This window comes from Anastrepha obliqua, chromosome 1 (assembly GCF_027943255.1).
Source record: "Anastrepha obliqua isolate idAnaObli1 chromosome 1, idAnaObli1_1.0, whole genome shotgun sequence".
Classification (NCBI taxonomy): Eukaryota; Metazoa; Arthropoda; class Insecta; order Diptera; family Tephritidae; genus Anastrepha; species Anastrepha obliqua.
The window spans coordinates 131910238-131937347 of NC_072892.1; the positions used below are offsets into that span (position 1 = coordinate 131910238).

Here is a 27110-nt window from a genome sequence, read left to right on the forward strand (position 1 = left end):
TAATGACCTTACGCCAACACGTGTTCTTGTGTGTATATGTGTATATATGTACATGTGTAGTATAACTAAAACAAAGGTAAAAAACTATGAAAATTACATAGTCAGCACAACCAAAATTGATGCCACTTCAACATCTCTTCCTCGTATAGTATTTTATCGGCCACCATTAGCACTCTTGTTCACTCTACTGATGATGAATAAATGCACAAGAAAATTTGCATTCAAAAGAGGAAATTGCATGCGAAAGTAAAAAATGGTTTGTATTTATGCAGAAAAGAATGATGCTGAAAATTGAGCAGACGTTCAAAAAGCTAAGCGTTAAAAAGTGCATTTTTATTGAAGGTGTCACGGAAAATTTGTTGCCCACCCTGGGAGGAGGGTGCATTAATTTAACGCCTTGATGGCCTGGAAAAATCTACGTTTGATTGCTTGTGAAAATATGCAAAACTTATATGCGCATATATGCATAAAAGCCAAATAAAATTCACAGCTATGTATACCTTGAATTGGAAATAAAATCGAATGCGCCTTGAAATAGGCAAATAAACAGCGGGCGGGCGCTTCTACGGATTGTGAGTATTGCTGCAATTTTGGGGCCACAGTATTTGCATATGCACTTGAATATTATTCTCTTTCCATTTAGTAGATAACCAAAGTATCGGAAAGTATAAAAGGCCAAGAAAAAAAATATTTTGCAGAATATTTTAGCCGGTGGAAATATTTTTAAACATTTTTGAAATTCGTTTAGGAAGATTTTTGGAAAATTACTTTGAGCAAGACTATTTACAAATAGGAAAAATATGAAAAAACCGAGTTGGACCTTAGATTGGAGGTCGTTTGTATTTTTTTTTTAGCAGAGAATAGAGAATAACTGATTTTATATTCGAATTGAACAAAGTTAGGCAAAGAGTTGAGGAAATCTGAATGAGTTTCTTGGACGGATTATTCGGAAAAGATTTCAAATCTACCGAATGCATCCGTCTCCAGAAAGACCAAAAGATCACTCAAACGTCAAATGTACCCTGAAAAAGCCAAATGGTAGCTACAATTCGATTGAAAAAGAAGCACGTTTGAGCGCTTAAAAAGGTGGAGGTGAAAGGATATTTCAAAATCTTATAAGACTACCAGCATTATCTCCCAAACCCTTTCTCTTTCAAGTTCTTATTAATCAACGTACGGCCTGGAAAAATAATTCTATCCCCTTCAAACTCGGATCCTAGATATGGAACACTGATGGATTGAAGTTAGAAGATGGTAGAATAGAGGCGGAAATCAATTGGCCTTAATTTAAAAAAAACCTTCCAATGGGTCTCTACCCAACAGTTTTCCAGGGAGAAATACATGCCGTCGAGATATGTGAGAGGGAATGTCTCCGCAGAAAAATGAGAGGAGCTCACATTAACATACTTTCAGATAGTCTGGCGGCTCTATCCACTAAAACCACCTCGGAAATGGTATATGACTTCCTGAACCTTCTCAATATGCTAGACAACTTCCACATATTATTATTAGGTCGGGTACCTGCACACGAAGGACACGAGGGAAATAAAATAGCGAACAATCGAGCTAAAAAAGGGTTCAACATGCCTCTAATTGGTCCTAAGCTTTGAAAATTAAAATTGAAATTTGAATAGGTTGAGCTAAGGAGCACCATGAGATTTGGTGGCTCCTAAAACACTCAGACTAAAAAGCCCATTGTATTTAGAGCTCTAGAAAGAGGGTAGATAGTCGAGGAGGAAAGGAGAAAAGTATCAGAGAAAGAGATAGGAAAGAATGCAGACAGAGGCAAAGTTAGTTAGTCCTGTGAGAGTTTTCCAGACTCTTTGGCAAATCTGTATATATCCTCCATTTTTAGAGCACGAACATTACTCATTCTCACGACATCGGAACGAAAAAATCGTAGTCTTGCTCTAGCTCAGGCAGGACACTCACAGAGAAAGTGCTCAGTGCTATTTGCCTCCTCCAAGCAAGTCCTCCTGTCCTAAGCCTTTTTTTGGACTTACAAAGGGCCACATCAACGAACTTCTCAGCTAGTGGGAGGAAGTCCCCAGCGAACTTCTATCGATCAGCAACAAGCGGAACAATTCCTAACGCCGTACAGAGGAATTTGTGATAAGCGACTTTCACTCAGCATAGTAGAATTAAAACTTTTAACTGGTTACTTTACTACTACTACTTTACTACTTTACTAAGGTTACTTTATGGTTTTCACTCAAGATGATGAGGCTATTCTTGCTTTGTCCCACCACTTTAGATGTTATAGTAGCCGAACCTAGTGCCTGGATTGCAGCTTGGCTATCCGAGAGAATAGTGATATTGCCCTTAAAAGAGGGATATGCGATTTGGAACCTACAAGCTTCCCCAATTGCCAGCACTTCCGCCTGAAAGACAGTGCAAACATTAGGGAGACGCACAGATCTTGCAATTTTAAGTCTATGAGAATATATATCAGCTCCAACACCACAATCCATTTTACTGCCATCTGTATAGTCTGTAGTGTCGAACTTGTTTAGTGAGAGTCCCTTATTCCATTCTTTCCGAGATGGAAAGAGATCGACAAAATTTCGACTGAATGTCACCGTCGGGACGATGTAGTCAGTCCTCTTCGAGATATACTGGGTTTGTCGCAGTAATAGACTGGCATGGCCATGAGCTTTTTGCTACCACTGACCCGCTTCATTTAACCTAAATGCATAACGTGTGTCAGAGCGTTCAGGGCCTCCCTAGAACATGGTCTGATCGCACCGACTGTTATTGCACAGGCTGATCTTTGTATTCTGCTAAGTAATTTGATGTTGTATTCTCTCTCTAGAGGTTTCCACCAAACTACAGAGCCATACGTTAAAATTGGTCGTATAACCGCCTTATACAACCATAATGTATGCTTGGGTTGAAGACCCCATCTTCTTCCGAGCATACGTTTAAGGCATATAAAGCGATTTCTGCTTTCTTTACCTGTTCTTAAATAGTTAATTTCCAGCTAAGTCTGAAGTCCAGAATTACCCCTAAGTACTTTGCACTGGGTCGTAAAAAGCATGAATTCTGTTTCACGCGCGCTTAAACTTAGGCCACAGCCTGTAGCCCGAGAGTTAAGCTCGCTTAGCGCCCTTTGAATGATCCCACTGATGGTATTGGGACACGGTCCTGGTGCCATTAACACCACATCATCAGCGTACGCGACCACTTTTACCCCTCCTTCATTAAGTTTTGTTAAGATTTTACTAATAACACATAACCAGAGGAGTGGAGATAATACTCCCCCCTGTGGAGTGCCCCTGTGGACTCTTTTTGTTATGTTGATATTACCCATATTAGCTCTAATTATCCTGGTTTTTAGCATAGAGATGATCCAATTGTTGATACAATTTTCCATCTCTAAATTTATTAACGCTGGATAGCGTCAGTGCTAATGTTATTAAATGCGCCTTCTATGTCAAGAAAAGCTGCCATGGTGTATTTGCTAGAGATCTCGCTAGAGACCCCTCTATTGTTCGGATTACCTCTTGAAGCGCTCTGCAATTGATATACTGGAACTCTCCAGCGAGCTTCTAATGTTAGGAATACACAAAGGCCGTTCAAATGTTTTTAGAAGGAAGGACGACAGACTAATTGGCCTAAAGTCCTTCGCTGATTCATGTCCCCTTCTGCCCACCTTTGGTATGAAGATGACTCTAACAGGTTTCCAGCTATTTCGAATATAACCTAGGTTTAGACACTCTTTGAAAATTTCCATTAGCCATGGCAGAATATTATCAAGAGTTTCCTATAACATCTTGGGAAAAATCCCGTCAGGGCCTGGAGATTTGAAAGGTGAAAACGATTTGATTGCCCATGCAACCTTCTCTTTTGTGACTATTACATCCGCAAGATGCTGTCATAGCGGCTCCGCCGAATTCTCCCAACATCACTGTCGTGAGCGCTGCATCCTGGAAAATGAGTATTTAAGAGAAGTTCTAGAGACTCTTCTGCCGTAGAAGTCCAAGTGCCATCTGGCTTCTTGACCCAAGAAGCCATTGAATGATCTTTGGACAAGATACGACTGAGCCTCGCAGAATCTCTGGTAGATTCGATCGAAGATAGTGAACATTTTCACAAAAAAAATTATTAAAAAGAAATAAAAAAAATTCCCAGTTCTTTATTATTTTCGGTGCAAAAGAAATTACCACAAGAAAGTTCTGATACCAGTTCTCTATCTCTATTTTTCATATCCAGTCCAGTATCTTTAAAAAAATGTACGTGGAACTACTAAGCAAATAAAATAAGTAAAATATTTTCTCGCGGTAGATGATTTTTTCGGGTTCATATTGCAAATAACAAATATTTTGGCAACACGGCTTTTAATTTGTATTCATTGGGCAATCGGTAATAAAAAAAAAAATACCTTTGAAGCAAGGAAAAAATAGTAATAAAAGTAAAATCAAATATTAATAATTGTTCATGCCTAACTAATAAATACATCTCTGCATATAAAAGAAATTTTATTTCTATATGAACCCATAAAAGTTATGGTCCAATAAAAAATGACTGAATTGTGAATTGCCTAAATGTTTTCTAATGAATAAAATTTAAATATTTTTTTTGTTTTTGTGAAAGCACTGAACAGCTTCCCCTTTTGTTTTTCTCATATTCGAGCGAATTAAGCGCTCGGCTTTGAAAATAATTTCATCTATTGTTTTTGTTTTACTTGCTAAATGTCGGCTTTTTATGGCTTTAATCACGGTTTAGGGATTTCACCATTGCGGCTCTCCTTTATTTAGCTTCTTTATTGCGGGCATGGCCATTTGCTGTTGACAATTACAAAAATAGCGAAAAAATAAAAAAACCACGAAAAAAAGAAAGGAGAAAATCGCGTATTTTAATTGAAATTGATTTTTGGCTTAGTTTGCCGCAGATAAATTTACATAAAACCAGCCTAACAAAATGCCACACACACATGCCGCAAGAGCTGGTATATGAGTATGTGTGTGTGCATCGATAGTAGTTTGTGCCCTGCAGGAAAATTCGCGAAATAGTGAAAGTAAATTCCAATTAATAAAAATGTCTTACTAAAATTAACGAATATATGGAAATGATAGGACGATCAACACTGAACGCGAATTGGTCCTTAGTGTTGGTAATTAGATTCTACAAGCGTAGGCTTGAGATCGTAGAAATGTTGCACTGCTTCACTGAGTTTTAGTAAATTGTCAATACTCTGGTCTACTATAGCGCCTAGTGAGTGAAAAATGCTCAATGGTGGCAAAGTAAATAGGCGATGCTCCTGGTTACCTTCCATGCACTTCAATTTCTACTACAACTTACACTAGGCTTAGGTTAGGTTTGGCAGCCGCATCGCATATAGAGACAGCGATGCAACTTAGACAACGAAATGGGTCCGTTGTGAGCCGTAGGGGCTGGGTGACATTTCCCTCTCCATATTGAAACATCCTAAACTTTCGACAAAGAGTAAAAGGTTGTTGTTACCCAAAGTGTATAGATTATCTATATTCATAAAGAAGTAGGATACTAAACATCGGTTCCTGCTTCTGACTAGAGCCGGGCATGTGCAAAAAAGGTATTGAATAGTTTCCAACTCCCTCCCATTCTTGCAGCTACGACAGAAACCATGCCTGTAAACGCCTAATCTCCTTGCATGATTTCCTATAAGACAATGTCCGATGAGGGCCCTTACTAAGGTCCTAATTTGAAGTCTACTCAATTTTATAATATTCTTGGACAGACGTAGATTTAGCCTAGCAATTTCAAAGGTGTTAACGCTAACCCATCTTTGATTTGCAGAACTGATTAGCGCGTCCTTAATAAGAAGCTTACAAGTTGCGAGAGGTACCCCCATAAACGTGTTTATGATTGGCGTACAAGTACCTTCTCTTGCAAGTTGGTCAGCCCTCCAGTTCCCTGGTATATCTCTGTAACCTGGAACCCAGCATAAGATGGTACGATATTGTTTGGCCATCTCCCTAAGAGATGTCTGGTAACAATGTAAGACACTCCTTGATGTTATTTGGAAAGCATCCAGCGCCCGTAGGGCAGCTTGGCTGTCTGACAGAATGCAGATATCTGTTGATGATATTTGTGTTTATCTTTAACCATTTTAAGGCTTCATGTATAGCGTTTATTTCCGCTTAGAAATTACTACAGTGATCCGCTAGTTTAAAGGATTCACTGATAAAAAACTTTTCGCAATATAACCCTGATCCTTTTTAAATCCGTCCGTGTACATCTTAACGAGTGTGTTGGGTGATGGATCTTCTTCAAGCCATTCCAGCCTAGAAGGGATTTTCATTATGAAATTCCATTCGAAGCAGAGAAAGGGAGGGCGATAATCACTGGTGATATTCGTATATGATATGGTTGAATATCCATGAGTGACAGTCTTCCATTGTGAGCTCGCTCTGAGCCTTAAGGCGATCAGCCTTATCCAATAAATTAAAATAGGTTTTCTAGCATAGCACACCGCCAGATATCATTTCCATATAGAAGAATGGGTTTGATGACAGCAGCATAAAGCCAATGAGCAACCTTAGATTTAATTCTCCAGGTCTTACCTAAAACTCTCTTAGAGGTATAAAAAGCTAGGTTCGCTTTCCTAACTCCTTCTAAGATGTTTAAGGTGGATGAAGAGCGATAGGGCGAAAGGAGAGGGCGGAGAGAGACGGGATGAGGTGGTTAGGAGTATGGGTTTACTATACGTGGATTATGAACGATGACTGTGTTGCGGTTACATGAACTGCATTATGCTGCTGGTGAAGCTCATCAAATTTTTAATGTCAAGGTCTCCTATATTAGCAGGCGTAGCAAAGAAGTAAGTGCCAAGATGTCTAAATCTTAGCTCCGCGAGAGCAGGGCAGCTACAGAGAAGGTGCTGAGATGGTTCCACCTCATTCCCCCTACAGATGCCACAAAAGGTAATTACAAGTCTCCCAGCATGCACACCTCGCGGATAGTGTCCTATAAGTGCACCCATGAAATTCGAGAGCTGATAATTTGTCAATATCAGAAGATCGCTCGAGCGTCCCCGATTCACTCGGAGCCAAATGAATTCCGCGACCTTATAAGTTTGTGTACTTCCTTAGTGCTCGATCAGTTGGCGCGAAGTCCATCTTTCCTGGAGGTCAAGGTGATCTGAATCCACTCCCTTTGTGGGGAAATCATCTCCCAGGTAAGGGACCCTGGCCAGCTCATCCGTCTCACAACTTCGTACACTGTCGCTGTGACCATTTCCATATGTCAAAGAATTCAGTTGCATTCGAAAGTAAAGCGAGGCGTTCTCTGACCAGTTTGGAATGCACCATCATTTACCAAGGGCCACAATTCCTGCTTGTTTATCAAAGTAAATTAAATATTTCTTTCTTAACAGTTGGTACGCATCTGAGTACTTAATCAGTTGTTTTTTTATTGCGAATACCTCTGTTTGGAGCACCCTGCAGTGGTCCGTAACCTGAATTTGAGTTTACTCGGAAAGGACTCTTCTTCCGACTTCGATTCATCCGTGAATAAGTTCACCAGGCGCTGTTTCCAAGTATGGCCCTCCGTCGACTCCTCCCTTGATGGTTTACGAGTGGAGACTGTGCCGCTTGGACTAAGCGAGGGTGTAAATTGATCCGTCGACAGGGGGATGAACCCGAAGTTTCTTAAGATATTTCAGTGTCCATAAGTTAGGTCGAGCATGTACCCCTTAGTCTGATTGTGGTACGTGCGGTGGCAATTTTGCCTGCGATGTCTCCAGGTATCACTTTTAACAGTGCGTTAAGCGCTATGCAGTCTTTTCATATGTGTGCGGTCTTTGAATCCTCTCCAGCTTCTTCAGCGGTGTTGTCCTCTCTAGTGAGTTCTACCAGACTAAAGCTCCATATGATAGAATTGGGTTTAAAATGGTATTATAGAGCTAAAATACAACTCTAGGCGAAATACCCCATCTTTTGCCAATGGCGCCCTTGCAGAGTAATTTGCCACCCCACTTTTCCACGACTATTCTGCCGTAAAGCATTATGTTGGTAATTCTGGTAAGGTCGGCTCCGACCCCCACTTTACCCAGCGACTTAGTAATTGCTTCCAGAAGGGCGACAGATTCCACCGATCTACCTTTACAATAAGCATGTTGGGTATGCGACAAACATCCCCGAGGAATTTCGCTTCTTAAATGCAGGTCAATCAGTCTCTCAAAAGTTTTCAGCATGAAAGATGAAAGGCTGATTGGTCTGAAGTTCTTAGGGGAGACATGCGAGCTCTTGCCTGCCATTAGAACCCCAACTACTTACACAATAGTTGAAAATCTTTTTTTGATCGTAATAAAAGACAGTTTCATGACTTTAGCAATCCTGTTAGATTTAAATGCAGTACACAAAGTGTTCATTTTCGGTATCATGGCCACGTCATGCTCGACTCTAAGTTTGCTGACAGAGGCGAGCGTATCTGATACTTTGACTGATTTTGGCATAACCATTAGACTGCTTGCTCCCTTTCATTCGTTTACGTTCATGCGCCCAGTGGGTGGTGACTTACGCAGGAAGGCTCAGTCTGAGGATTTTAGATATCCGTACAAAAATGGAAAAGCTACTTACCCATTCAGCGAATTATACGAGCCATCTTAGCTATGGGTCTGATTCACTAGCAGGCTACTGCCTGCTCAGAATCTATGATTTTCCCTGCTGGCTGTGGCATCTAGTGTGCCATCACTTCTATTTGAATTTGCCATTTGATAAAGCCAATTAATTGGACCACTCGCTCAATGCCGGTAATTGTTAGAGAATGGGAATGGCAAAACACACACATTTGCAGTGTTGTTTGCACGTGGAACTTTGTTGACTCTGGCTGCCTGCCTGCTGATGACCGGATTGCATTAAAAAAAAATGTGTGCTTTGATATCGATGATATTTTAGATTACGGCGTTGGTTGGAATATTAACAATTGCAAACCATGGTATTCTTTTTTAATACTTTCAATTATTAATTCTATTTTTTTAAATATTTTTTCACAATAAGATAAAAATATATGCAGCTTAAGAGGATTTATTCAAGCCCTCACAAAGAAGCGCTCAAAAAAAAAACTATAAAAAATTTAATTTTCCGAGTTTCATGAAAACAAAAAATATATTTATCTATTTCTTATTTATGTACATTGTTTCAATTAATATTTTACTTTTAAAAATGTTAAATACTTGCACGTAGAAAACATAGGAAAAATAACTGAGTTGCCATTATTTAATACCAATGCGCTCTGCTTTTATTTCAATACCAGGTAAAACACGACTTGAGTTGTTGTGCCTCAATAAATAAAGTGAAAACCATAAAAAAAATTTAGAAAAGTTTTTAATAAACCTTCGCCTACTTGATCATGTAGCTTGGAACCATCAGTATAGATACTGCTTCCGCTCCTATTGTCCATTACCGCATTACCGCATTCCCCCAATCTTCTCTCGTTGGGAAAGTTGTAGTAAAGGATGTGTTTAAATGCAACTCTACTGAGCTATAAAAGTCAGTCGTTCGATGTAGAGAGGGATATTCGTCTAGTATTCTTGTGTGACCTCTTCTGTTAGTCGCTAAGTTAAAGATTCTCTTCACCTAAGTGCCGATTTCGCCGCCAGCGGTTTGCTGTAAGCCTCAATCGGTAATAAGTGCAGCAAGACATTTATCGCTGCCGTGGGTGTAGTCTTTAGAGCCCCGCTTATGCAGAGACTAGCACCCCTTTGAAAACTTTGTAGGCATTTTACTGTTGTTCTTTTCTCGAGTGTTGGCCACCAGACTAAGACACCGTGTGTTATAATAGGTCGTACCACTGCTGTATATAGCCAGTGTTCTATTTTTGGCTTGCCAACTAAGTAATTGCGGATTTTTTTTGAAAATCAAAGACAATTTTTTCATGAAACTAAATAACTTTATTCTGTAATGCATTGCCCATTTTGTTCAAAGACTTTTTGCCGTCTTTCAGGCAGCATTAGAATCCCACGTTCATAAAACTTCTGGTTTTTATTAGCAAACAACTGAATCAGTTACGATTTGACATCACCATCAATATTGAAATTTTTACCATTCAAGGAGTTTTGTAAAGATAGAAACAAAAAATAATCAGATGGTGCAAGGGCAGGACTATATGGCAGATGTGGCAAAACATCCCAACCAAGCTCCAATAATTTTTGCACAGTGACCAAAGTTGTGTTGCTAGGCCACATGTCATGATGGAATACAATACTTTTTCGATTTGCCAATTCGGGCCACTTTTCTTCAACTGCATTGTTTAATTTCGTTAATTGTTCAATGTAGACATCAGAGTTGATGATTCGGTTGGGCGGTAAGAGTTCGAAGTAGACAATTCCTCTGTAATCCCACCAAACTGATAACAAAACCTTCTTTTGATGAATATCAGCGTTTGATGTTGTTTGAGTTGGTTCACCTGGCCTGCTCCACGACCTTCTCCGCTTGATATTGTTGTAGACAATCCAATTTTCATTGGATGCGTTGCGTTAAATGAGTTTCTTTCAGTTCGTGGGTAATCCATGTATCGAGTTTTTGAACATAGCCAAGTTGATTTATGTGATTTTCAATGCACGTATGCGACCCATGAAGCTTCTCTGCAATCTCGCGTGTTGTACTGTGACGATCTTAATCGGTTATTGCTTTGATTAGGGTGTCATTAACTTCAACTGGACGATCGGAGTGTTTTTCATCTTTGAGTGAAAAATCACCAGAACGAAATTTAGCAAACTAATTTTGACAGAGCCGTTCTTTTAAGGCCTCGTCACCATAAACATCACATAACTTGACTTGCTTGCGGTTTTTTCGGAAATAAAAAAGCAAAATATGACGAAAATGTTCCTTTTGATTTTCCATTTTTCAACGAACGCCTAACGAAAACTACGCAACCGAACTTTGTTTTACTGATTGACAGCAGTATTGCCGAATTGCCAACTATTAAATAGCAAAATGTGTTTTACATTTGTACTACGTCTGCAAACCTAAAAATTCAACTGAAGCCTTCTATGAGTGAAATCCGCATTTACTTAGTTGGGAACCCCATAACCCAATCTGTCGATGTGCCGACTTAAGGGGGCTCGGTGGTTTAGAAATTTCAAAAAATCGATTTTTTTGATTTTTCTATATTTTGAAAGTATAGTATCTTGAGAATATACTGTGAAATTTTTATGTGGATATTCCCAATATTATAGCTTCTACAGCCCATTAACGAGGTAGAGAGCATTCCGGACGCTCCTGCGCCTCAAACTTTAAATTCATTTATCTCGAAACGACTTTTTTTGGGGGGGAAAAAAATTATTTAACCGAATCGTCTGTTAATCTGTTGTTCACAACATCAATGGCTATCGCCTGTACTAGAATTATATTATTATTTCAATTATTTCGTTTTTTTTTTTTAACTGAAAAAAAAACGCGATTTTTAGAGTGCAAAATTCAAAACCGCACCATTTTGTCAATTTTGTTTTGTTGAAAATGTATATCAAAATGTATATTCTAGCATCATCTAAAGCTAAATATTTGTGTTAAAATCATTGATGTACTTAACAAATCTGGCAATAAAGTTCTGTTTTCGATCGAAAAAAAGGATTGAAACCTTGCTCTGCTACCATGTTTATAAAAAATCGATCCACGTGTTTCATTTATAAAAGGTTATGGGCTAATAGCTTGCTTCAATAGTGTTAATTGTGGTATTTAGTGTGGTGCAAGCCAGAAAAATGTATTCCAGTTATCTTACAAACGTGCCATAAACGTGCCACGCTGATAAATTCATAAAGACGAAGGAACCGAGGAAGCAGCGACTGCGACAGATACAAAAGCTCGAGCTAAGCTGATTTTGACGATTGACTCACCTTTATTTGTGTACATAAAGAAAACTAAGACTACGAAAGAGTTGTGGGAAAAGCTGAGTTCTTTGTTCGACGATTCAGGTTTTTCGAGAAGAATTAGTTTGCTTCGTCATCTTATATCCATAAGGTTAGAAAACAGTGAAAATATGACGAATTATGTGACACAAATAGTAGAAACGTCTCAACGGTTAAGAGGAACAGGATTCGCCATTAGTGACGAATGGATCGGTTCTTGTGAGTGAAACAGAGCGCAATTCCGCATTTGTTGCTAAAGGTTGGCAGAAGAAATGTAAAAATAGCAACCATATTTCAACCTCAAATGTAAACAAAACAAGGAACACAAAAACAGTTACTTGTTATCATTGTAAAAATACTGGTCATTATAGGAATCAGTGACCATTATTGAAGGATAAATCGACCAAAGGGTCGGACAAAAACAAAAGCCAAAGTAATGCCTTTGGTGTCGTATTTCTGAGCGGCGTATTCGGTAGAACTGATTTTTACATTGATTCAAGTGCGAGTGCGCACATGACATCATGGCCGCATGTTAGAAAAAATTTTTAAAACTAAATTCAACTTTTACAGTTGTGCCAATTTATTTTACTAAAAACAAAAAGCGTTCTTTTACAATTCCACCGTTTTTACAGGATTTTACCGTTTCCCGCATAATTGATTAGGACTTGCAATTTTATTAAGGTACGTTTTTGATTTTGATTTGTGATGAGAGTTGCAGGTTGCCACTTAATTAAGTTAAACAAATTGCTTTGGACAAAATGTCACTAATAGCTTTTAATTAGCCCAGTTGTTGCACGTCGGCTTATTTGATTTCACACACAAATAATATTAAGCCATCAAACTAACAGTAAACAAAACATAGCAGCAAAAAAAACTGTAACTAGTACATGTGGAGAATTCCATAAAAAGTGTAACTCGCAGACGTTTGAAAATTTTCGATTCTTAAATATCTTAAAATTCAATTAGATGCAGATTAATAAAAGGTCTACAAAAAGAGTGAGTTTTTAATGTTTCGAAAATAATATCTGGCTAGAGTATAATTTTTATAATGATATCTAAGGTTGGGGATTCAACCAGAATCCAACTAGCGCTTCCGCACCATTTTGTTGCCACATCCTCGTTACTAACTTGTTTAACAGTTATTTACAGGAAGACTTTATCCAGTCTGTGCGGTTTAAGGAGGATGGTTCCATGTGTAGAAGTCCACGCAAGTGGGGAAAGTTACTGATCGCCATTCACTTGGGAATGGCCAGGACGATTCTTCTGCATATGGTTCAAGCAGCTCTCAACGGCAGGGATTAGCCCACGTATCCTCTGGGTAGCTTCCGAACACCCGTTCGGGAGTGAGCTAAAGTGAGAAGGCGAAGCATCCCAGCATAGCTGGTTGTGCGCTGGGTTTGGGACCCGCCACTTAAAAATCCCCCCCAATGAAAACTTTAAAAAAGCCTCGGATGAGACCTCCCTATACTGATGACGACTCCTGCAAACGAACTAAGGACTATGATTTGAGGGCATGCACCTGGAATGCCCGGTCCCTTAATGGGGAAGGTGCCTCTGCCCGGCTGGTTGATGTCCTCGTGAGAGTAAAGGCTGACATCACTGCCATCCAAGAGATGCGATGGACGGGGCAAGGAAAGAAAACCGTAGGACCTTGCGACGTCTACTACAGCTGCCATGTAAAGGAGCGCAAATTCGGTGTCGGATTTGTTGTGGGAGAGAGACTTCGTCGCCAAGTACTGTCGTTCACTCCGGTGGACGAGCGTCTCGCAACAATCCGCATCAAAGCCCGTTTTTTTAACATATCGCTAATTTGCGCCCACGCCCCGACGGAAGAGAAGGACGATGCGACCAAAGATTCTTTCTATGAGCGCCTCGAACGTTTCTATGAGCGCTGCCCCCGCCACGACATAAAAATCGTGCTTGGCGACTTCAACGCCAGTGTGGGCAAGGAAGGAATTTTTGGTCCCACAGTCGGAAAATTCAGCCTGCACATCGAAACATCCGGTAACGGACAGAAGCTGATCGACTTCGCCGGGGCCCGAAACATGGTAGTCTGCAGCACCAGATTCCAGCATGAGAAGATTCACCAAGCCACCTGGCTGTCTCCGGATCGAAAAACGCGAAACCAGATCGATCATGTTGTGATAGATGGAAGACACGCTTCTAGTGTATTAGATGTACGTACGATCCGAGGACCCAACATTGACTCGGATCACTACCTTGTTGCAGCCAAACTGCGCACACGCCTCTGTGCAGCAAAAAACGTGCATCTACCTACGCAAAGAATGTTCGACATCGAAAAGCTGCAATCACAACATACAGCCAGAAGATTCGCCAGTCGACTCTCACTCCTGCTCTCAGCGAGTACTGCCCAACAAACCGGCATTCACGAACAATTGAGCAACATTTCTCGTTCTCTACGTACCGCCGCCGAAGAAGAAATCGGATTCCGGCTAGCCCGAAAAAACAATTGGTACGACGAGGAATGTCATGCTGCCGCAGAAAGAAAGGATGCCGCCTATAGAGCCACGCTGCGATCGGGCGCAACGCGAGCCTTGTGGAATCGCTACAGAGAGCTGAAAAAGGAAGAGAGACGTATTATCCGAAAGAAGAAACGAGAGGCCGAAATACGTGAGTGCGAAGAGCTTGAGATGCTGGCCAACAGGAACAATGCCCGAAAATTCTACCAGAAAGTTCGGCGGCTTACAGAAGGTTTTAAGACCGGGGCGTTTTCCTGTAAGAACAAAGACGGCGAACTGGTGACTGACGTACAGAGCAATCTTAAATTATGGAGGGAACACTTCTCGAACCTATTAAACAGTGACAGCTGCGCATGTCACCGAGAAAGTGAAGATCCCGATACCCCAATCGTTGACGACGGAATTGTCGTTCCGCTACCCGATTATGACGAGGTGAGAATAGCGATAATGCGGCTAAAGAACAACAAAGCCGCGGGCGCCGACGGGCTACCGGGTGAGCTATTCAAACATGGCGGCGAGGAGCTGGTAAGGTGCATGCATCAGCTTCTATGCAAAATATGGTCGGATGAAAGTATGCCTGCCGATTGGAATTTAAGTGTGCTCTGCCCAATCCATAAGAAGGGCGATCCTGCAATTTGTGCCAATTACCGCGGGATTAGTCTTCTAAATATCGCCTATAAGGTTCTAGCTAGCGTATTGTGTGAAAGGCTGAAGCCCACCGTCAACCAACTGATTGGACCTTATCAGTGTGGCTTCAGACCTGGAAAGTCTACCATCGACCAAATATTCTCAATAGGCCAAATCTTGGAAAAGACCCGTGAAAGGAGAATCGACACACACCATCTTTTCGTCGACTTCAAAGCTGCATTCGACAGTACGGAAAGGAGTTACCTGTATGCCGCGATGTCTGAATTTGGTATCCCCGCAAAACTAATACGGCTATGTAAGATCACGTTGCTCAACACCAGCAGCGCCGTCAGAATTGGGAAGGATCTCTCCGAGCCGTTTGATACCAAACGAGGTTTCAGACAGGGTGACTCGCTGTCGTGTAACTTCTTTAACCTGATGTTGGAGAGCATCGTACGAGCCGCAGAACTTAGTCGCTCAGGCACAATTTTTTATAAGAGCGTACAATTGCTGGCGTATGCCGATGATATTGACATCATCGGTCTTAACAACCGCGCTGTTAGTTCTGCCTTCTCCAAACTGGATAAAGAGGCAAAGCGAATGGGTCTGGTGGTGAACGAAGACAAAACGAAGTACCTCCTGTCTTCAAACAAACAGTCGGCGTACTCGCGTATCGGCACCCATGTTACTGTAGACAGTTATAATTTCGAGGTTGTAAAAGACTTCGTCTATTTAGGAACCAGCATTAACACCGATAACAATGTCAGCCTTGAAATCCAACGTAGAATCTCTGTTGCCAACAACTGCTACTTTGGACTAAGTAGGCAATTGAGTAGTAAAGTCCTCTCTCGACGAACAAAACTAACACTCTACAAGACTCTCATCATGCCCGTCCTAACGTATGGCGCAGAAGCTTGGACGATGACAACATCCGATGAAGCGACGCTTGGAGTGTTCGAGAGAAAGATTCTGCGTAAGATTTTTGGACCTTTGCACGTTGGCAACAGCGAATATCGCAGACGAAGGAACGATGAGCTGTATGAGCTTTACGACGACATAGACATAGCGCAGCGAATAAAGATCCAGCGGCTACGTTGGCTGGGTCATGTCGTCCGAATGGATACAAACGCTCCGGCTTTGAAAGTATTCGATGCGGTACCAGCTGGTGGTAGCAGAGGAAGAGGGCGGCCTCCACTGCGTTGGAAAGATCAGGTGGAGAAGGACTTGGCTTCACTTGGTATGTCCAACTGGCGCCGGTTAGCACGAGAAAGAAACGACTGGCGCGCTTTGTTAAACTCGGCCAAAATCGCGTAAGCGGTTATACAGCCGATTAAGAAGAAGAAGAAGGTTTTTAACATCTAAGCCAGACAGTTGTTCGATTCTCTCGAACAGCGGTTTGCCCAGGATTAACATTCTGCCCTTCCATAGGGCAGGGCATTCGCAGAAGAAATGGAAGATTGTTTCCTTTTTCTCTGGTTGTTTACAACTGTGACAGTATGAGTTGTGAGGGATGCCCATTTTGGCTGCTTGTTCTCCGATGGACCAAAAGCCAGTTACGACTGTCGTGAGCCTTCTAGCAGCCCATCGTTTCATGTTTATCAATGTTGACGATTGCTTGAAGTTATAGATGGGCTATAACGTTCTGCTAATTTTGCATTTCCTCTTGTGCCTTCATATATAATCCGTAATTCGGTGTGAATACCGATTCTGCAAGAACGTTATTCATGGCAGATCCCTTTCCTGCCAGTTCATCTGCTTTTTCGTTACCTTCAATGTTTTGGTGTTCCGGGACCCAGATTAAGGTAACTTTATGGTTTTCGCTCAAGGGGGTGAGGCTATTCCTACTTTGTTCCATCAGTTTAGAGGTTTTTGTGACCAAATCCAGTGCCTGAATTGTAGCTTGGCTATCCAAAAGAATAGCCATATTGCCCTTAAAAGAGAAATCTGCGGTTAGTATCTTACAAGCTTTCCCAATTGCAATTACTTCCGCCTGGAGTACAATGCTGGTATTAGGGAGGCGCACAGATTTTTCAATTTTAAGTCTGCGAGACTATATCACAGCTCCTACACCATAATCCATTCTACTGCCATCTGTAGTGTCGAAGTTGTTTAGTGAGAATACCTTATTCCATTCTTCCTTAGATGGGAAGAGAGTGGCAAAATTCCTATTGAATGTTACCATTGGGACGATGTAATCAGTCCTCTCCGAGGTTAACTGAGTTTCTCGCAACTGAGTTTGAAGCAGAATTAAATTTTGGCGTTAGAAATTATCGGAAAGGTGCACCCCGAGAGACCGGTGTGAGACAAGTTCAAGCACTTTGGTTTGTTATATGATCGTTAGCTTCAAGCATTTGTTTGCCACTCCATTCGGTGGTCCAGGAACTTTTGCGTCGGCTAAGCTCTTTGCAGCCTTTAGTATTTCTTCTTCTGTAGTGAAGACGAATTTGGTTAACATGGCCTTGTTGTTTAAGGGTATCTCAGTTTCTGTTTCGGAAGCAGTGATTCCACGATTTTCAGCTTTTGAAGAGCTTAACATCTAGGGCTTGTTCTAGGGTATCGCCATTCCTGTACATAGGCATCAAAGTCGTCAGGAATTTCTTCCTACTCTCGGTATCAGTGACCATCCTCAGAACTTTCTTCGTGACAGTACCAATCGAAAAGTTGGGTTGCGTATAGACAAAAATTTCAGAAAAGGTGTTTTCTTTTGAAATGCATCAAAAGGAATGAAAAAGTAGGTTAGATTAGGTTGGACTTGGTTGATCCTATTGATCACGCATTGACCATTCGCTTCTTGAATCATTGCTGCATCTATATTCGGTCGTTGTTTGCACAGAGGTGGTTGTAAATCGGCCGTGCTAACTATAGAAAGATTTGCGCCTGCTTTCAATTTCCTGTCCTCGAATCCAGTATATGGGCGCTTGTTTCTCAGTTGCGAGCTCATCAAACCTGTTCCGGCATTGTAGCAAGCAGTGTGAGTTTGCCATTACAGTTGCTATTACTTTGATGGTTGTTTGGCTGTCAATGTAAACGTTTATTTATGAATTCGGAGGAGTTGTAATTATATAATTATACAGTTCTCAATAGCCTAAGTGCAAAATTCTTTGCAGGAGTTTTTAGCTACCAAGTCTATTGCGTGAAGATCAAGTATCTTGTCTAGTGCCCCCGTGAGAGTGGTGCCCATTGCACCTGTTATACAAAGCTCTGGAACTTTTTTTAAAGGGTGTTTTTTTAGAGGTTAGGTTTTCAAGATGAAATAAAACGTATGTATATAATTTAATGTTATGGCCAAGAATTTAGCTTTATTATAAAGATAAGGGTTTGCCATTATGTTTTAAAAATGATTTCGGGCAAGGGGCCGCCGCGGCTGGCTCGAATAAATTCCAGCCGAGAGGCTCAATTTTCTACCACTTTTTGCAGCAATTGGGGCCGTATGTCAGCAATAACGCGCCGAATATTCTCTTCCAAGACGTCAATCGTCTCGGGCTTTTCTGCGTAGACAAGCGACTTCACATAGCCCCACAGGAAATAGTCCAGCGGTGTTATATCGCACGATCTTGGAGGCCACGCCACAGGTCCACGGCGCGAGATAATGCGCTCACCAAAAGTTTCCTTCAATAAATCGATTGTTGCGTTGGCTGTATGGCATGTAGCGCAGTCTTGTTGGAACCAAAGGTCGTCCACATCAACATCGTCCAATTCAGGCACGAAAAAGTCATTAATCATGGCTCTATAGCGCTCTCCATTGACTGTAACATTATGGCCGGCTTCATTTTTAAAGAAATATGGACCAATGATTCCCTCTGCCCATAGAGCACACCAAACAGTGACTTTTTGAGGATGTAACGGCGTCTCAGCAATGGCTTGCGGATTATGTTCACTGCAAATGCGACAATTTTGCTTATTGATATACCCATTCAACCAAAAGTGAACTTCATCGCTGAACAAAATTTTCTTCGATGCGTCGCGCGAACCGAACCATTATTTTCGTAATAAATTTGCACGATTTGCAAACGTTGTTCAGGTGTAAGTCTTTTCATTATGAAATGGCAAACCAAACTGAGCATAAATCAAGTGACAGCTGTCAAAAAGACCATTTACGAAAAAAGTAGTGCCAACTTGAAAACCTAACCTCTAAAAAAACACCCTTTACTTTCTTCAATATGTTAGCGTATCTTTTCTTATTAAAACTTGAAAATGAAAAAATTATTTTCTACATAAAAATTCTAACACACAAAACTTCAGTAATGGTATCCTTCTTATTTACTTAGTTCCTGCTATAGCGGAATGTTCTCATCTTCGATTCTGATTCGATATTGCCAGGATTGTTGATATAACAATTTCTGTTAGTCCAGCAAAATTGAGTTAACTCATAGAAGAACTATTTTTTGGGAATTTCAGCATGTAAATGCGATTTTTTATGCGATTTTTTTCGGTTGAAGTAGAACTGGGTTTAAAGTGCTCGCATATAAAGAAATCTAATACCCAAAATATTAAATAAAATTCATATTTACCGTGTCCAGTCAACCTATCTCTGGATGTATTTTAACTAAACTTCATAAATCAATATTACAACTAAAATCATAAAACAAGTTAAATATGTCCATAAGTAACCATGGAATGCTCCATTTATTCAAAAACCTAAATATGTACACTGACATCTGCTAAAAGTAAACATTTATGCTGTAAATTAGTAGCTAAAATATTTCCGTGCTCAATGGCTCGGCCAGGATGCGACTGAATATTGGAATAAATGCCGACTATTAATACTACATACGAAATTGTCAAATAAAAGTTTGTGCAGTGCAGTTGTTGCCGAGCAAAAAAAAAATACAAAAATCAAAATAAATTGAAAAAATGTACGATGAAATTTTTTACTTTGTATTTTTTCGACCAATTAAGAGCGGCAGCGAATTTTCCATCAATTAAATGTTGCAGCTGCCAAGGCCAATAAAAATCGCCAAATGCATAATGGCCAGAGACTTACGCAACCGAATAGGGTGAGGCGTGGTGGAGGAGAAGAGATGCAACCTAGCTGAAAGAGGCTAACCAATAGGGTTGGCTGAAAAAATGTGCGGCGTTTGCATGTTCGGTGGCACGTAAAATTACAAGTTCAGTGTGATGCAAGGGGCCACTGATTCTCTACTTGCTTTCAACTCGTAGCTCGCAGCCAATCTGCGCCAATTTCAATTACACATTCAAATTAGTTGTGCGATGCGACAACACTCACTTTCAACGAGTGGCAAGTAACAGCGGATGGCGGATAGATGGGAAGAGAAGGCTGAGAGACGTTGTGAGAGCGAGCAAAAGTGTGCCTGTAAGTGTATTATATGCACTACTGTTATGCAGTGAGGATTGGAGTCTGGACTCTAACTCATGTGTAACTAGTGTTGTATGAAACTTGTTTAGGTGGGACTAGTTCGGGGGCGACTAGTTCTGCTATAGTTGAAAATATCCAAAATTTGAAAATTCTCTAAAAAATTATACATATCACATATTTGCAAAACTAGTTTGGGTGGGACTAGTTCAGAATAGAAGACAGAGAGATGTTATGAGAGCGATCAAAAATGCGCCTGTAAGTGTATTATATGCACTACTGTTATGCAGTGAGGATTTGAGTCTGGATTCTAACTCATGTGTAACTAGTGTTGTATGAAACTAGTTTAGGTGGGACTAGTTTGGGGGAGACTAGTTCTGCTCCAGTTGAAAATATCCAAAATCTGAAAATTCTCTAAAAAATTATACATTTCACATATTTGCAAAAACTAATTTTTTTTTTGTTTTTGCTACTCGTACGAAAACAAGGCTAGGGTCGTTTCCCTACTACATTTTTTTTAATAAAAAGTTAGTAATTTCATTAGTCAGCTGAGAGACAGGAGAAATAGGTGGGATCTACCAAGAATGACACTAATAAAACATTTATAATTGGCGCTTATACTCTTTTTTGATGTTTGACCGAGCTCCTCCTCCTATTTGCGTCATGACATTGTTCCATAAATGGACGGATCTACAGTTTTAAGCCATGGCAAATGTTTTTTATGAGGATCTTTTTCACGGCAGAAATACAGAAATATGTTATTGCTTGCCAAGCGGCGGCAGCTATTAGAAAAACTTTCTCTATCATTTTGGTATTTCATGCACGGAGATTCGAACCTATGCTCTTTTGACCCCTATAGCTTTAAATCAAACATACTTTTTTACGCACCTATGCTAGCATGTGAAGTCATAAGCCCGTTGAGAATTATGGAGTTGCAGTGAATGAAAGCAAAAGAAAAACTTTAACACTTATTGAATCTACTGGATGCCTTGGCGGAAGTCGGCTAGGGAGCTTTGACTTCTATTGACCCTCGAATATTTAAAAGAAGCTTCGAAAAATTCCATAAAAGCTTCTATGAAAATATATTTCAGAGAAATTGTCGTACTTTGGTGCTGAAATATATGCCGAAATTAGTTTAATATCTTCACAAAGAATGACCTACGAACTTTTGAAGTTTATAGAACAAATCGTCAAAAGTTATGATTTCAAATTTACTAAATTTACTGAAATTTTTCCTAGTGACTGTGAAATTGTTCATGCCTGTGTATGTGTTGCTGGCAGCGTGACAGCTGCATGTTGCAGTTCATGTCAGTTTCAATTTCACGAGCAAACTTGCAAAAATACAAATTCGACTGCGCTGATGCAAAAAAAATCGAATAAAGTCCAGTAGAGTACAGACAAAAATTCAAATTCGGTTACAATGTTTTGTGTGTATATACGAGTGCCTACATACATACTTACATACATATGCATTAAAGAAATGTTGTTTTAATTGCGCCGGAATCTCGATTTTTATAACGTCAGTTAGGTTGGTTTAATGGCTTAAATAATTCCGACCCGTAATAATATAAATAATTTCAATATTTCCCTTCACCCTACATTCCAGTTTAACTCACCTGAAAAATTCTTGCCCATTCTTGTACCACTTAACTGAATTGAGTGTGCGATTACCCATTTCGTAGCTGCAAAATAGTTTCGCCTTTTGTGCGGCATCGATAATGCGCGGGACGGAGAGATTCGAGAGGTAGAGCGCCTGATTCATGTGAATGTCTGAAAAGAGTTTGAAAATTTGATGATGATAAAGTGCGATTTTGTGTGTGAGATTTTTATAATGAAGCCACTAAAAAGTTCTTAATGATAAAATTAGAAAAATATATATATATATATATATAATATAATCAGCCCTATCATACAATTCATCGTAGCCTGTTTTTCGTAGAAACTAAGAAATTGTAATCATACAATTCGAATAGCTCCGAACGTACATTCGAAACTCGTAGAGTAGCATTCACCGAGTACACTCGCAATGTCAAATATTAGAGTTTCGTACAATTTTTCTACGACGACGTTGGACTAACGGACAAAAATTAGAACGAGTAAACAAATAAAAAAGCTGTAAAATGTAAGTCCTGTATTAACTAAACTATAAATAAAAAGAAATGTTTGAAGTATTTGTACTTTTATATGACTTCCACAGGTGTAAAGTTGTAACAACACGGCAACAATATCCCACTTTGTTGGAGCTAATAAAGGAGAAATCAATCATAGCATTGATACTGTAGTAGCCCTTCCGGTTGTAGTAGAGTAATTTTTCTTTAGTGGGGGAAATAATTTTTATGTGCGTCCCATCCATACACAGAATGATGCCAGGAAATCTACTTTTTGCTTTGCCATTTTTCATTGGCACTCATGCCCAGATTTACCTACTGAGGACACAATCGTGTTTGTAGTGACGCCAATACGTCTTTTAGCACACAGCTAAATGTCCACTGCCCCATTGGCACGTCAAAATCTTTGCCAACTGCGAGCTGATATCCTCCCTCCGTAAGAAACCGTAAAACAGAGAATAGTCGGAGACCTGGAATTTTGGAAGATCACCTCGCTGAGATTGCGCTGTTTTCAATTAAACTCAAAACTCACAACTTATTTAACTGGTAATTTTTGATAAACCTGTTTTAAACCGTATTTGAGTTAACTTTTTCAGGAATAAAAAGATAAGCACTTACATTGGTTCGTTCATATCGAGAAGCTTGCTTGGATCTCTCAATATTTTTCGCTCAATTCTGAGACTCCGTTTGCTTCTCTCACTTTCCTTCTCCACTAACAAAACCGCACATGTCAACGAATACATTTTAATTTGAAAATTCAGCTAACTTGACAAAAAACTTAAAGATTATTTGCAAAATTGTCCTGTTTATTGGTAGATGAAAAATAGTCACTGGCGATGAAAAATGCATTTATTATGATGACCCTAAGCGTCGAAAAAGTTTGAGCCTGCAAGGGGAGCCAAGTCCATCGTCAGCGAAAAAAAAAGTTCATGCTTCAAATGGTTTTTTGTGCAGTTGTTGGGACCAGAAGGGTGCCGGGATGTCATCTATTATGAACTCTTTAAGTCATCTGTAACCATCACTGGCAATCGTTACCGACTGCAGCTAATGCGTTTGAATCGAGTTCTCAAAGAAAAGCGGCCGGAGTGGGACGCTAGACATGATAAACTGATTTTGCTGCATCATAACGCCAGGTCACACGTTGCTAAATCGATAGAGAAATATTTAGAGGGAATAAGGAAATCTTGCGCCTCCCGCCGTATTTCCCAGGCATTGCACCTTCGGATTGCTCTCTGTTCCGATCAATACGGTCACCCCTTATTGGAGAGTGGTTCACTTCTTACGAAAGCATCACAAACTGGCTCAATGTATGTATGCTGCCTGAAAGATGGAGTAAAGTTGTAACTTCCAAGGGCACATACTTCACATAATGTCTTATTTGATTGTTTAAATAATTCGTAACTTTAAAGAATATTGCAACTTCAAACGCAGAAGTGAGATATATAACAGCTTGATAGAGCATAGATCAACAAAGTCCGAAATAAACGTCGAAACACTGCATCCATCTGTTGCACCGGAGCTTTTCCGATTGCTTCAGGCCCGGCATGAGATGCTTGGACTTCGCTCCAACTATCCTCGCCATGCCTCTTGACTCCAAGCCATCAGGAGTCGTACTTGACAAGATATACAGTGTGGTGCTGCCAGACGCTCAACTATGGTCAAACTTTGAAAATGAGCCCGGCAAACACTGATCTCGCATTTTCACGGATGGCTCCAGGACCGAGCATGGCTCCGGCTCTGAGGTGGAATCCAATCGGACAAAACTACACTTTGCCCTTGGGATGCACGCATCTTTGTTTCGAGCGGAGGTGTATGCTGTTCAAATGATCTGTATGTGTCTGCAGCGACAACAAAGCTGCGCTCATGGCCTTAGACAGCTGTTAAACTGCTTCAAGGGTAATTGAGTATTGTAAATCCAGGTTGAATTATGTCGTTAGACATAATATCCTGATGCTAACATGGGTTCCGGGACACGTAGGTATCGTAGATATCGAGACTTCTTACTGTTAAGCTAGAATGGGCTCTGAGGCCAATTTCCTTGGCACATTTCTGATTTAACAAAGCAGATAGGACTTACGAGAGATGGGAGAGGAGAGAAAGGATTTAGAAAAGAGTGGAGTGAAATCTGAACCAATAGAATAATCAACAACTTAAACATACGTACGACCATATTTGGCTTGGAAAAAAAATTAGCGCCCTGATGCTCTACAGATAGCGGGTTAACAAAATTAAAAAAATATGTATATTTTAACAATTTAATAACACTGGGGAACAGTCATTTTGCGGCAGGGTTGGTTTAAGTCAATTCTGTGTGAGACTAGTGTGCTGAATACTAGAAAAATTTTAGATTTCTCAAATTGACTCTAGTTTTTGAGATAAAGACTATTATCTATTTCACTGGAAAAAACAGTATTAAAATACCAATATGCACTAAAAAAATATTTTTATTAATATATTTCATTAAAAATTATACAAAAACAAAAATATATATTTGCAGTTAACTTAAATAATTTAAAAACATTACAAAAAAAATTTTTCTGTTGGCTTTTCAGTTATGGTTTTGCTTAGGACAATCCCTTAATAAGGTCCAGCAGTAGTCTGCCATCATGTGGCAGTCCCATCGACCTTGGTACCTTTCTTCCATTATTTTTATATCCTGGTGGAACCGTTCTCCCTGTTCCTCACTTTCACTGCTGCTTGCTTGATTGTCAGAATTCTCTAACATTTCAATGTCATTACAGTTAGCAGAAGATGGTCCTGTAAACACAGGAATTGGTAAATTGTCACTGTGCAATACTGGGGGTCTAACTGATTTAATATTAGGATAAACCCAATTCCGTTTCTTAAAACGGTTTGTACATTTAACTTTTACTGCACAGAAATAACAGTCATTAAAATGATTCGTTGGCTCATTCCACATCATTGGTACTCCGAATTGAAGCCCTTTACGTCCTCCTTGGCTCCAGTATCGCAAAGATTCTACACAAGACTTACACACAATATTGGGTACCCAATATTTATTCTTTTGTACATACTTTATCCCAAAGTATGCTTGGTAGGTTGTTTTCACAAACTCTGTGATCTGTTTTCTTTGCTTTTGCGAACAAAATTTGCCACATATATAACAAAAACTGTTGCAATCGTTAACACAAGGTTTTCGTGACGAACTCATATTTTCGAGACAACAATTTCTTTAAAACTGAAAAATGACACTAACTGATAACTTCTGAGTCTAACAGCAAATAAGTGAAAGTGTTGTACCTAAATATGCAAACAGATAACGAAACCGTAGTTAGGTTTAATCAAATTAGTGCAACTGTAGGAGGGCACTTTAAATTTTTTTAGTAATTTTTAATTTTGCGTTTATCTCAAGAACCAGAGTCAATTCAAAAAATGTAATTTCATACTCAATATATATAATACAGGTGCTAATGAAAACCATTAACAAAATTATTGCCGCAGATTTTTTTTTTTTTTGTTGCCCTGTGTAATTGAATTGCTCATACTTTACTCACTCATCATATTTTCAGGAGCTCATAACAATTCATTACATTTAATTAAATAATAATAGTAAGCGCTTACTTTCAATTTCGCCCATATAATTCACCAACACTGAACTACAATAGTTCATAATTCACTTTACCTACCCAACACACACACAGACGCACACTCATACACCCGTTAGCAATTTTATTTGCTGTGCTGTTGTGGCTTCGGCCGTAGCTATTAATTCACTTGCTCAGCTAAACCGAGGAGGCTAATAAAAATTCCGCAAGCGGTAGCAAAAAATTGCGGCCTTTATTGCAATTTTTTCAGCTTGGTCGGCGGAGTTACTAAAGGCGGAATAGGTGATTACTCGCTCACTGCATTTAATGTTGCACAATCGAGCGTGTACACTTAAATTCCAAGCCATTATCACATCAAGTAGAGGCTGGTAGATACTGGGTTGAGTACTCGTGCAAAAAAATGGAGTTATTCAGCGGAAAAATCTGGTTGTCGAGTGGTGCATTAGCAATCCGTGATTAATTAATGATTCACCAATAATCGCTTTATATTGCATTTTTTCCACCAAACCTCTAAGTCGATTTTTCATATATAACACATGGACTTAAAAGTCCTGGGCCTAAGCAAGAAACAACGTTTTTTTGGTAAATGCAGTAAAACCATATATAGGGTTTTTCAGTAAGAGCGCTTCAGCTTTTGAACTTTTTTGAATAAAACACAAACGGTTTGACTTTTTTAACTAATTTTTTTTTTTATTATCGAGTTTGAACATATACATTTAAGTATGCAATTCGATTTTTTTGCATGACCACTGCGAGCACGTTTTACGAAGTCCAATCGTTGAACCCAATTTTCGACCACTCTTTTGCATAAATCGGCCGAAATTCCAGCAATTTCGCGTTCAATATTGGCTCTGAGCTCACAAATCGTCGCCGGCTTGTTACTATAGACCAATGACTTCACATAACCCCAAAACGGGACGGCTTGTTAAATGGACCGTAAAATGGCCGTAATGCTCTTAAAGTAGCAGCAACAGAACGATTATTTTCATAAAAAATTTGCACGATTTGCAATCGTTGGTCAAGTGTGTTGCGTTCCATGATGAAATGTATACCAATGAAGTTCACAAATGACAAGCGAAAAAAAAATATTGCGTCGTTCGCCCTCCCTAAAAAAGTTGAAGCGCACCTATTGAAAAACCCTTTATGTGTTAGGCCTGGGACTTTTCAGCTCATGTGCTACGTGTA

The 27110-nt window shown here is 39.8% G+C and overlaps 1 protein-coding gene across 1 annotated transcript in view; it reads right to left on the bottom strand.

Annotated features, from left to right (window-relative positions):
• The window catches only part of LOC129237257 (uncharacterized), an 82045-nt gene extending 56961 nt beyond the window's left edge, over positions 1–25084 (bottom strand). The window contains exons 1-2 of the mRNA XM_054871874.1: positions 25045–25084; positions 21868–22021 (exon numbers count right to left, since the gene is read on the bottom strand). Coding sequence (XP_054727849.1) covers positions 21868–22021; positions 25045–25084 — 194 coding nt within the window. The remainder of the gene's footprint in view (positions 1–21867; positions 22022–25044) is intronic.
• Positions 25085–27110: the final 2026 nt, after the last annotated feature.